Source organism: Mustela lutreola, chromosome 8, assembly GCF_030435805.1.
Source record: "Mustela lutreola isolate mMusLut2 chromosome 8, mMusLut2.pri, whole genome shotgun sequence".
Classification (NCBI taxonomy): Eukaryota; Metazoa; Chordata; class Mammalia; order Carnivora; family Mustelidae; genus Mustela; species Mustela lutreola.
Window position 1 is genome coordinate 56,146,223 of NC_081297.1, and position 12,290 is coordinate 56,158,512.

A 12,290-nucleotide genomic window follows, 5' to 3' on the forward strand; every position below is an offset into this window, starting at 1 on the left:
TAATGAGGCCAGAACCAGTGTGCACACCACAGCAGAGAGCCTTCAAAGCACGCCATAGACAGCAACACATGAACCACATTTTCCAGACAGCTCAAAGTTTGAGTCAACAACTCCCAAGGGATCCATGTGGCAGAAGTAACGTACTGGGGAACACACCAGGAGAGAAGCGCTGTCCAGGGCATCACAAAGTATGCAGGAGCACTAAGTGTACAGTGTACTGTACACTTAGTGTACTAGTGTACAGAAGCACTAAGATCAATGGGGTTCGACATTTTAGGGTTACCATAATAGGTCTTGGCTGAAGGAAGCAGCAGCCCAACGGTTTACATCTGTCCTTCCAGATACTGGCAGCCCCTTCAGTAAGGCCCCCTTGCTGTTTTCCACAACCTGGCACAAGTCAGGCACAAAAAAAGCTAAATCCAGCACTACACAAACAAGGAAAAGATTCTACTCTTCTTAATTATATAGCAATTTTATTTAAAGCTTTACTCATCGAGTCTATCATTTCTTTATAAACACCAATGAAAAACAACTTCTGGGCTTGAAGAGGCTTAGGAAATAACTTCTCTTCATAATGATGTCCAAAGCTGAGGAGAAACCTTTCCTCCAGCCAAGTCTTTGGAACCTATTCAGCTTCTGCTGCCTCTTCGCCTTCTCCACATTCAAACCGCACGAAGTCCACGACAGACACCCCTTGAGGCTGCACATACTGTCCCAGCGTGATGGAGGGATCCAGCAAGTATGGCTGGGACAGCATCTTGGTTTCTGCCTCCCCGCCAGGCTCATCATCCAAAGAGCCAACAGAGAGGGGGGCCATGCCCACCACATGCTGCCCCAGGCGGCGGCCCAGGTCCTCCAGGCCTGCTCTGCGCTCAGATGTCTCGCAGATGACCAAGGCCCCATACTTCCCCAGCACCAGGTTGTGGAGCGATGGGCTGTGTATTGCTCCATGGACGTAAGAGCCAACGTAGAACCCAGCTGGCACCTTCACCCATGCGGCTCGTTTAAGAGTCATGTTTTCTCCCAGTTTCCCTATAAAAAAGAAAAAACAAGTAACACGCTTCTAGAACATGACACCCATGGCAGTTACCAAAATATGCATAGAAGTGGCCGAGTTTGGGAGACAGTCCTCTCTCCCCACATTTACACTATGAATATGGAGAGATACCATTTGCCATTTAAGAAAAGGTATGTGGGAGGAGTGGGCAGGGGTGGGAGAAATAAAGAACACCCTTATGGAACACCAACAACGTGCCATACTGGTACTTACAAACATAGGCTATGGTGTCCCACAGACCTTGAACTCGGGTCTCAGTTCCGCCCCTTACCAGCTATGTAACCTTATGCAAGTGACATAACCCCATTTATGAATTTATCATAAATGTTTCCTCTTCCACAACATGGAGATGACATCACTTAAAATAATCTGAAAGCAGGGTTCTTAGGAGACATAAATAAAGTAACATATGTAAATGCGCTTAATTACATGATCTAGCACAGAGGGCACACAAATGCTGGCTATCATTACTATGTTTGATGTAGGCTTAGAAAGCTCGAGCTACCGCCCAAGCTTACACAGCTACTACATGCCAGAGCTGGAAGCAAAGCCTGCATCTCACTCCAAAGCAATTAGGTGTTTTCTTCCCCTGAAATTACCATCCCTCCCGAAAATCACCATAACTGACACAACTCTTCGTCATCCATGATAGCAGGAAAAAGTCCACAACTAAAAGCCCCAGAAAACCCAAACCCCATACCATCAGGTAGTTTCAACTTCCTCTCAGCAAAAATAAATTTTTTTTTTTTAAGATTTTATTTATTTGAGAGGGAGAGGGAACAAGAGCAGGGGAAGGGGCAGAGGGAGAAGTAGGCTCCCCACTGAGCAGGGAGCCCGATGTAGGGCTCAACCCCAGCATCCTGGAATCATGACCTGAGTGGAAGGAACTTAACCTACTGAGCCACCCAGTTGCCCCCAGCATTATTTTTAAGAATCAAATATAATTCCAGGTTTCCCTGTCTCCTCAGGATGCTATTCTCTCTAACATAAGTCCAAATAAGCCAAAGAGTAGGAAAGAGGTTAGGAGACCCCAAAAGGTCTAGGTAAATATCCCTGCATTAGCCATAATTATATCTAAAAGTCTTAATAAGGGGAGAAATCAAAAGATATCTTAAAACAATTCAAAGCATTTGAACAGTAGTTAATTCTCAGAAATTGACAAGGCTGAAACACCCAGTTCTTCCAGAATTTCTTAATAAGTCCCATTCGCAGCTGTCTGCCTGGCTTCTCAGCCATGACTCACTAAAACATCATACATATTTCAAGATAACCTGATAAAAACAGAATTGATGCCTTGACTGGAAACGATGGATGAACAGTAAATTCCCAGCAAGCTCCAACCCAGCCCTACTTCCCTCCTTCCATCAAGGACACGCAGGAAGAAAGCAAAATTCCCACTAGTTCCGGCACAATGATCCAGCTATGGTTCCTGTGCCCAGTGGTTCTGAAGGAATAAACCTTCACAAATTCAGGATCAGATTTTTCTTAAAAAGAGCTCAAATTCCTACATGATGCCCCCAAATATTCCTGGATCCCTTTATAAAGAAGGTGAGATGACTTCTGATGTAGTGTATCTCCCACAGCGTATAGAGAGGTGGTCAACTGGAAGAAGTCAAAAGCCATCCCTGCCTAAAGACATGCTTTGGTCAGCCCGCAGATTGAGGAAAATCATTTTAATTAGCTGCAAACATTAAAAACTGAAATTTTTAAACAGAAAGCTAAATTCTTTTGAAGGAATTTAAAAATTCTGACCACGCAAGGTAACAACTGGCTAGAGCCTGGTGGCAGTTTCCTTCACCAGTGTGAAAGTCTCAGGGACCCTACTGCTCACTAATGTCTAACGCACAACACAACCCACTTCTCACATTCATATATCCTGACCCTTGTGGGCACATGAACTTGCAATTCCCGATCAGGTGTGGAGGAATATCAAAGATACCAGGAGGTCCAGTTCATGACTTCCAGTTCCCATAATCCTTACAAATACTCACCAATTGCTAAGGCTAGCTGATCCTTGAGACAACCTTCTCTCTCAGGCCCAGCTGGAAGTTCAGAAAGCTCAGAGGAATTCAGGAAGCCCTAAGTGCACACATACACAAAAAGAACAAATCTGTTCTGTCCCACTTAAATTACAAAGAAACTAGGCAAAAATAGTGTGTTTCTCAAAAAATGATTTAAGACAACTAAGTATAAATGAATATTTCAGGTCTTTTTTTTTTTTTTAAAGATTTATTTATTTGAGAGAGAAAAAGCATAAGCGAGCAAGCCTGCACAAGGGAAGGGCAAAGGGAGAGGAAGAGACTCTCAAGAAGACTTCCTGCTGAGTGCAGAGCCCAACACAGGGCTTGATCCCAGGAACCTGACATCATGACCTGAGCTGAAACCAAGAGTCAGACACTTAACCCACAGAGCCACCCAGGGGCCCCCTAAATGAATGTTTTCATTAAGCCAAAGATGTTACAAATTTATAAGAGTTCTATTTTTATCTCTATTATATTCTATCACTGTATCACCCCCAATTCTATCTCAATCCCATCCTCTGGCCTAACTTCTTTGACTGTAGTTTCCAAGAAATCAAGAACAGTATTTTCAAACAATCATAAAATGTTAAAGCTAAAAGACTGGTTGGATAAACCATGGCACAGCCACATAATGGAAAAACTATGCAGCTGGGAAAAAGAAAAGTTCTGCATGAGCTGCTACAAAGTATTTCCAGGTTATATTATTAAGTGAAAAAAAGCAAATTAAAAGACTATATATCTAGGGGCAGCTGCATCGGGCTCCACACTCAGTGAGGAGTCTGCTGGAGATTCTCTCTTTCTCCCTTTGCCACTTCCCGTGTGCGTGCACACTCTCTCTCTCAAATAAATCCTTAAAAAAAAAAAAAAGTATGTGGGTGTGTGTATATATATATACCTTTAAAAAATCTTTTAAAAAAGTATATATATATACACACATTTTTTTTTAAAGATTTTATTTATTTATTTGACAGACAGAAATCACAAGTAGGCAGTGAGGCAGGCAGAGAGAGAGGAAGGGAGCCAGGCCCTCTGCTGAGCAGAGACCCCGACACGGGGCTCGATCCCAGGACCCTGGGATCATGATCTGAGCTGAAAGCAGAGGCTTTAACACACTGAGCCACCAGGTGCCCCAAGAATATGTATATATTATGCCATCATTTGTGTAAGAAAGATTTATATAAATATGCTATTTTTGCAAAAAAGACTTAAAGGATACCCAAAACCAATGAAACTAGTTATCTACTAGAGTGGACAAGAATAAGGTAGAAAGGAGAGAAAGAGGAGTGAGACTTCTTTGTGTGTACACGTGTGTGCATGTATATTACAGCTTTAACTTTCAGAATCTTGTTAATGTTTTACTTTTTTTTTTAAACTTATTTGACAGACAGAGATCACAAGTAGGCAGAGAAGCAGGCAGAGAGAGAGGGAGGGAAGCAGGCTCCCTGCTGAGCAGAGAGCCCAATGCAGGGCTCGATCCTGGGATCCTGGGATCACGACCTGAGCCAAAGGCAGAGCCACCCAGGTGCCCCAATGTTTTACAAATTTAAAAACAAAATTAGATTAACAAGAATTTGGGGGTAAAACCAAAATTAACTACACAGAAACACAAGACTCTAACTGTATTAATGTAACTTCACAGAAGGGGTAAAAACTAATCTAAGTAACTTTGAATACGGTCCTTTGACCATGTAACTCCAATGTAAAGACAAAAACAACATCCAAGGAATCTTAAACTCCTTAACAGGTTTGTTATTTGCAGCAGTCAGGTATAGTCACTAAAACGATTTAGAGTGTATTGGAACGATGAGAAAATAAGTAAACACTGAAGTTGCTAAGAGCCAGTGTACTGACAGTGCAAGAAGGAAGATACAAAAATAGAATAGGGGAAGGAAAGGAAAAACCTGGGATGCAGGATTAGAACTGGAACACACACACACTTCCTGCATCTGTCTGCTGAAGGAGCAGAGCAGCAGCAGAATGCCAACTAATAAAATGAACACATGTAAAAGAAATTTTAAGAGATAGAAAAGTAACCATTATGTAAATATCAGTCATAACTGAACATGACAAAGAATCATGGATGGATGCTAATACTTTCAGGTAAAAGTTTTTTGATGAACTGGACACTTACACAGTCTCAAAGAATCTCCCATACAGACTACTGGTTAATTATAAAGAGAAATAGAGTAACTTCACAGTGGAGAAACCTGGAAGATACTACCCTGACCAAGAAGAGACCAAAATTAACATCATCAGGGACAAAGGGTGACTCAGTTGGTTGAGCATCCAACTCCTTTTTTTTTTTTTTTTAAAAAGAATTATTTATTTATTTATTTATTTGACAGAGAGAGAGAGAGAGGGACAGAGAGAGGGAACACAAGCAGGGGGATTGGGAGAGGGAGAAGCAGGCTTCCCGCTGAGCAGGGAGCCCGATGCAGGCCTCGATCCCAGAACCCTGGGATCATGACCCAAGCCAAAGGTAGATGTTTATCGCCTGAGTCACCCAGACACTCCTAGTATCCAACTCTTGATTTCAGCTCAGGTCATGATCACAGGGTTGTGAGATTGAGTCCCAGGTCGTGCTACTCGCTCAGTGCAGTCTGCTTGAGATTCCCTCTCTCCTTCTCCCTCTGCCCCTCCCCTGCTTGCTCCAGCACAAGCTCACGCTCACTCTCCCTCTAAAATAAATAAATAAATAAAATCTTAAAACCTTAGTACCATCAGTGCTGCCTGGGTGGCTCAGAGGGTCAAGTGTCTGCCTGTGGCTCAGGTCGTGATCACGGGGTCCTGGAATCAAGCCCTGCATTGGGCTCCCTGCTCAGTGGGGAGCCTGCTTCTCCCTCTTCCTCTGTCCTTCCCCCTCCTTGTGTGCTCTCTCTCACTCTCCCTCTCAAATAAATAAAATCTTAAAAAATAATAAAAAAATTAAAATTAACATCATTAGTAATGAGACCAATGGTCATCACATACCTCCTGATGCACCATCCTGGGAAATATACAGGATAATTTATTTAGTATTCATGCTAAAAACCCAAACTCTAACTATGATGAAATATCAGACAAACCCAATTAAAGGACTTTCTACAATACTGTCCTCTACTCTTCAAAAATGTCATTGTAGGGGGCACCTGGGTGGCTCAGTGGGTTAAAGCCTCTGCCTTCAACTCAGGTCATGTTCCCAGGGTCCTGGAATCGATCCCTGCATCAGGCTCTCTGCTCAGCAGGGAGCCTGCTTCCCTTCCTCTCTCTCTGCCTGCCTCTCTGCCTACTTGTGATCTCAGTCAAATAAATAAATAAAATCTTTTAAAAAAAATTAAAAAGGAGCTTATTGGAAAAAAAAAAAAAAAATGTCAGTGTGGGGCTCCTGACTGGCTCAGTCAGGAGAGCATGTAACTCTTGATCTTGGGGCTGTATGTTCAAGTCCCACCTTGGGTGTGGAGATTATTTAAAAATAAAATCTTTTTAAAAAAGTCATTGTGGGGCGCCTGGGTGGCTCAGTGGGTTAAAGCCTCTGCCTTCAGCTCAGGTCATGATCCCAGGGTCCTGGGATCGAGCCCCGCATTGGGCTCTCTGCTCAGCGGGAAGCCTGCTTCCTCCTCTCTCTGTCTGACTCTCTGCCTACTTGTGATCTCTGTCAAATAAATAAATAAATAAATCTTAAAAAAAAAAAAAAAAAGGTCATTGTAATGAAAGACAAAGAAAGGCTGTGAAGCAAAGAAAGGACACTAAACAAACATGACAACTAATTACAACACATGATACCGGACTGGATCCTGGATCCGAAGAAAAAGTGCTAGCTGGCAAAATATGAATATATGTCCTATATTATATAAATTAAAATACTGTATCAGTGTTAAAATTCTTTATTGTGATTATTGTACTGTGGTTACATAGAAGAATGTCATTTTTAGGAAATAACCTATTCAAGGGAATAACGGTCCTGTTGTCTGCAACATACTTGCAAAAAATTTCTTTAAATAGTGATGGGACGGGGCGCCTGGGTGGCTCAGTGGGTTAAGCCGCTGCCTTCGGCTCAGGTCATGATCCCAGGGTCCTGGGATCGAGTCCCACATCAGGCTCTCTGCTGGGCAGGGAGCCTGCTTCTTCCTCTCTCTCTTTCAGCCTGCCTCTCCATCTACTTGTGATTTCTCTCTGTCAAATAAATAAATAAAATCTTTAAAAAAAAAAAAAATAGTGATGGGACACCTGGCTAGCTCAGTTGGTTGAGCAAGCAATTCTTTTTTTTTTTTTTTTTTTTTTTTTTTTGATAGAGACACAGTGAGAGATGGAACACAAGCATGGGGAGTGGGAGAGGGAGAAGCAGGCTTTCCACTCAGCAAGGAGCCCAACACGGGGCTCGATCCCAGAACCCTAGGATCATGACCTGAGCTGAAGGCAGACACTTAACGACTGAGCCACCCAGGCGCCCCTTGAGCATGCAACTCTTGACCTTGGGGTTGTGAGTTCCAGCCTCAAGTTGGGGTGCAGAGGTTACTTTAAAATAAAATGAAAGAGTGATGGTAACAATAAGTATATAAAAAGTAATACAACAAATGTGCCAAAATGTTAACAAATGGTGAATCTAGATAAAAGTACAATGTAGCTTATTCCAGAACACTGGCAACTTTTCCATAAGTTTGAATGTTTTTCAAAATAAAAGTTAAAAAAAAAATTAAAGGCCAAAAGGGAAAAAAATAAATGAAGCTAAAATGAACCAATATTTGTTACAGATAATGAAACAGAGACAAAATAAGTGAATGGCTCAGGGTTACAGACTTATAGGCAGTCAAGATTAGAACTTCTAGGTGTCTATATGTTGACTAATTGAACATAATAAAAAAATTTAAATTAAAATTTAAAATTTAAAAAAAAAAAAATAACTGGGTGTGCCTGGCAGGCTCAGTTGGTAGAGCATGCGACTCTTTAATCTTGGGGTCATGAGTTCAAGCACCCCTTGGGAGCAGAGTTTACTTAAAAAAGAAAGAAAATAGATTAGAACTTCTAGTTTAAGTAGCTCATCTTTGAACATTTACCACAAGCTCTCAAGAGAAGGATACAAAGGAGAGAAAAGGTAGTAAAAACACACATAAAAAAATGAGTAGTTGGTTCATTTTTGTTTTGACCTTAAGGATGAACCAAAGGCAGACTAATATAATTCCATCCTGCTTCTCCTATGAACAAGAATATACTAGTTTTCCTAAACTGTGCCTTCTCCAATATCTGTATTTACAAATCCTTTCCTTAAAAAAGAAAGAGAAAGAAAGAAAGAAAAAAAGAAGAAATCCTTTCCTCAGGCTATTCTAGATTTCTGAATACAAAGAAACGTTCACCTGATTAGGGTGCCTGGGTGGCTCAGTCAGTTAAGTTTCTGGCTCTTGATTTTAGCTCAGGTCTTACTGTGGGATCGAGCCCTGCACCCAGCCGTACCCCCATCCCCCACCCCAGGGGAGCCTGGAGCCCTCCATAGGCCTCCACCCTTGGCAGGGAGTCTGCTTGGGATTTTCTTCCGCTCCCTCGTCCCCTCCCCCCCCAATTCCAGATCCCACTCTCACTCTCTCTAGAATAGGTAGGTCTTTGAAAAAAAAAAGAAAGAAAGAAAGAAAAGAAAAGTGGGGCACCTGGGTGGCTCAGAGGGTTAAGCATCTGCCTTTGGCTCAGTCATGATCCCAGGGTCCTGGGATCGAGCCCCACATCAGGCTCCTTGATCAGCAAGGAGTCTGCTTCTCTGTCTCCCTCTGCCTCTCTCTGCCCGTGCTCTCTCTGTATCTCTCTGTATCAAATGATTAAAAAAAAAATCTTTAAAGAAAAAACGCTTCAGCTGATTTGAAGGACTCTACACCACTGGCATTCATTCATTCATTCAACATTTAATGAGCCCCAACCAAATGCTGGGCCCACTCCTCTTTCACCAGACACAGTAGTGAAAAGACAAATTCTCTGCCTCATGAAACTCACACATTCTATTGGGGAAGACAATCAATATATAAATAAATAAAAATATAATAAATACATAGTATTATAACAAAACTTTTTCAGTGAAGCAAAATAAGGGGCTAGAACAATAGGAAGGATGTTTCTCTCCAAAGAGATAACATTTAAGCAAGGACATGAAGAAAGTGAGCCATGAGGATGTCTGAAAATCAGGGAATAGCGAAGAGCCTAAGAAAGCAGTGTGTCATGGTGCCTGGGTGGCTCAGTTGGTTAAGCCTCTGCCTTAGGCTCTGGTCATGATCCTAGAGTCCTGGGATCAGGCCCCTTACCAGGCTCCCTGCTCCAAGGGGCGCCTGCTTCTCCCTCCTCCTCTGACGGCTGCTTCCCCTGCTTGCGTGCTCGCACTGTCAAATAAATAAAATCTTTAAAAATAAAAATAGAAAAAAAGAAAGGTGTGTGTGTGCAAATCCAGCATATTGACAGATAATCCCAAAACTCACTTTACTGTACGTGGAAAGTTGATCCTTTAGGTTCTGACAATGCAACAGGGTTCCCAGGGCAACTTGCTGGACCAACTGTTGAAATTTCAAATTTCTGGAAACAAAATCTGTCTCACAGTTTACCTGGTGGGAACAAATTAATGTTGTTTATAGGCTGTTTACGGACAGTTTGCAAAAGTGCCATAAAATTGGAGAGTAAACCAAGGTACTGCAGAACAAGCTGCAGATTCAATAAAACAGAAATAAAAGACCCTAGAATTTTAAGGTTGCGGTTCCTCTCCTAGCTTGAGGCCAGAAACTGAATGAAGTGATTCCTGCTCCACCAATGAGTTGGCAATGACTCGCACTTTCAAAAGACGGTTCCATAATGTCCCCCAAAGGACTCACTACAAGTTCACCACTTGCCTATGGCTGCAGGCCATGAACACATAATTCTCCAGGCTCCTCCAACACCAAGCCACTTTTGCTATCAGCATGCTTATCTCCTTTTCTCACTCTAAACCAACCCACATCTGATTCTTCACCAGCTGAGGCCCCTAAACCTCCTCTAAAACAGCTACATGCTATCCATCAACTAATATAATTCCTAGCTTTAAAATGTGTTCCAGGAAACAATCAGTGGCAAGTTATAAGGCTATACGAGTCTCACATGTAGAAGCATAGGTTTGCTCCACCATCTCAAAGCAGAATATTCCTATGAAACCTTTTGTTGGCCAAAATGGCATAAAGCGAAAAATCAGTTATCATTCATTTAGATGGACGTGGGTGCACAAAATAAATCGACCTAAAATACAGATGCTCACAAAGTTCAAAGGTATGGCAGCTTGAGGCTGAGTGTAGTTTGGGCAGGGAGTAGTTTGGGGGCACAACTCTTGCTGTTAGGGTGCCCCTGCCTCTAAAGCAACTCAGGGCAAAACCAACAGGGAAGGCTATTTTCACTTTTTGCCTTTTTTTTTTTTTTCATAAAAGTGAAAGTACTCTTTGAATTTCTTTTTGGTTAACCAAAACAAAACAGGTAGGAATGTAGGTCTTTTGTAAATGTAAAGTGCGTAACTCAAACTTTCAAAAAGTGGGGGATATCTGTAATCTTTTTGACTTCTAGGCCTTTATTCAAAAACATATCTGTGCATTTCTATACTTAAGTGAATTCATAACTGTGGTCTCACCAGTTTAATTTCAACAACCTTTTGCTGTTCTCAAACACCTCTTCTTTCCACCCAAGGGGCAGCTGTTCCTGGTTATCTGGAATTCTGACAACTCACCTCTACTAACACAGTTGTGTTTCCCTCCTGAAGTAGCCCAATCAGACCTTCTTTGGTCTTCCTGCCATGGAGTTTGGCAGCTCTGCTCCAGCCTTCCTTCTGGGCCTGTTTGTGGAGCCAGCTCTCTGCCTATAAAATAAAAATACAGCAGATGACAAAGTCATAGAATTTAGAACTGAACGGAGCTCTAAAATATGTTCAGGTTCCCTAATTCTTTCTGCTTCCCTTCAGTCCTATAATGGAAACGAAAGCATCTATCGTTTTCTGGCAGCCTACCACTGAATGCCAAATACCAGGCATTGTGCCTGGTGCTTTGGATAAATTTCATCTTCACAACAACCCCATGAAGCAGACAGTAGTATTTCTATTATACAGACAAGAACAATTCAACTCTGAAAGAGTAAGGTGTCCTAGATCACAGGGTTAGTGTGAGGGCACCACAGTTTGAGTCCTGATGGTTCTCATTCCCAAAGCCCACACGAGCCCTTTGGGCTCCAAGCAGCAGGGAAACAGCATAGCACTGTGCTTGGAATAGAGTTTGCTAACCATGGGATCCTGAGTTAACGGCTTCCGGAGTCAAAACACGGTCAAAGGGTGAGGTTGTCATTTAAGTCAGAATCCTACCCAGAGTTCTGCAGTTATGGGTCCCTGGGTAGCAGGTCTGATTCACTGCTCTCTAGCAGCACCTCCCCGAGAGACTGAGTTCGGGCCCTAGTACCCCGCCCTGCTCCCCTCGCCCTCCTCCCCCACACCTGTTTGAGATCCCCGCCACAAGTCTCCAGAGCTTTCTTGCAGTTTACAAAGGAGTAGCCTGTTTTTCGCCGCAGCTTCATGAGAAGCTCCTTGCTGGAGGCCGCAGAAGAGAGCCAGGGCCCAGTGTGAAATGTGTGCCACGGCTGAAGCGACTGAAGCCGAAGGGGTCCCGCCTGCGGAGGAAGAAGAAAGGGATGAGAAGCAGGAAGCAGCCAGGAACTCCGGCGGGTGGAGAGCACGTCGGTGGGAATGCCACCTTAGGAGGCCACCTTAGGAGACACCTCCTCCGGGGGTGGGGGAAGGCAGCCAACTGGGGACTGGACCCCACTGAGAAAATGAGGTTGGGGGCGTGGGGGGGGGCGGGGAGTGGAAGATGGAGTCGAACGGGGAACGGAAGGAAACACTGCGTTCCGAGCGCTCGGGAGATCTGCAAGTAAGGCGGGACGGTGGGAGGACCCAGACCCCTCACCGAACAGCTCCCGGCCCGCGCGACCAAGTGGAGACTCAACGACCGCAGCAGCGACATCTCCCTTGCCCCAGAGTACGCTGCCGCCGTCCGGCGCACGGGTGAGGCCACCAGCCTACGGCGCCGCGGCAGGGCCAAATCTCCTCATCACAACGCGCCGAGCGAGGACTGCGCCACCTGCTGACCGGGGTGGGCGCACTCGCCGCTTCTACCTTGCTTTTGGAGACGATTTCACAAGGGATATATTCCCCCTCATCTCCTCACTCCCACCATAGATAAAATAACAGAAACCGTGGGACA

At 43.6% G+C, this 12,290-nt stretch overlaps 1 protein-coding gene across 3 annotated transcripts; it reads right to left on the minus strand.

Moving 5' to 3' along the window:
• Positions 1–453: 453 nt before the first annotated feature.
• Positions 454–12,123, minus strand: TSFM (Ts translation elongation factor, mitochondrial). Of its 3 annotated transcripts, none has more exons than XM_059184776.1 (7): positions 11,994–12,123; positions 11,524–11,697; positions 10,772–10,900; positions 9,510–9,632; positions 9,339–9,413; positions 3,049–3,136; positions 454–1,032 (listed from the first exon to the last, which is right to left on the minus strand). In XM_059184776.1, exons 1-7 carry the CDS (start codon positions 12,048–12,050, stop codon positions 626–628), a joined length of 1,053 nt encoding a protein of 350 aa, XP_059040759.1. In that variant the 5' UTR covers positions 12,051–12,123; the 3' UTR covers positions 454–625. The 3 variants fall into 3 exon arrangements, with proteins under 3 accessions (XP_059040759.1, XP_059040760.1, XP_059040761.1); XM_059184778.1 differs by lacking the exon at positions 454–1,032 and adding an exon at positions 1,049–2,686 and having other exon boundaries at positions 11,994–12,118; XM_059184777.1 differs by lacking the exon at positions 9,339–9,413 and having other exon boundaries at positions 11,994–12,114.
• Between the last annotated feature and the right edge of the window lie 167 nt (positions 12,124–12,290).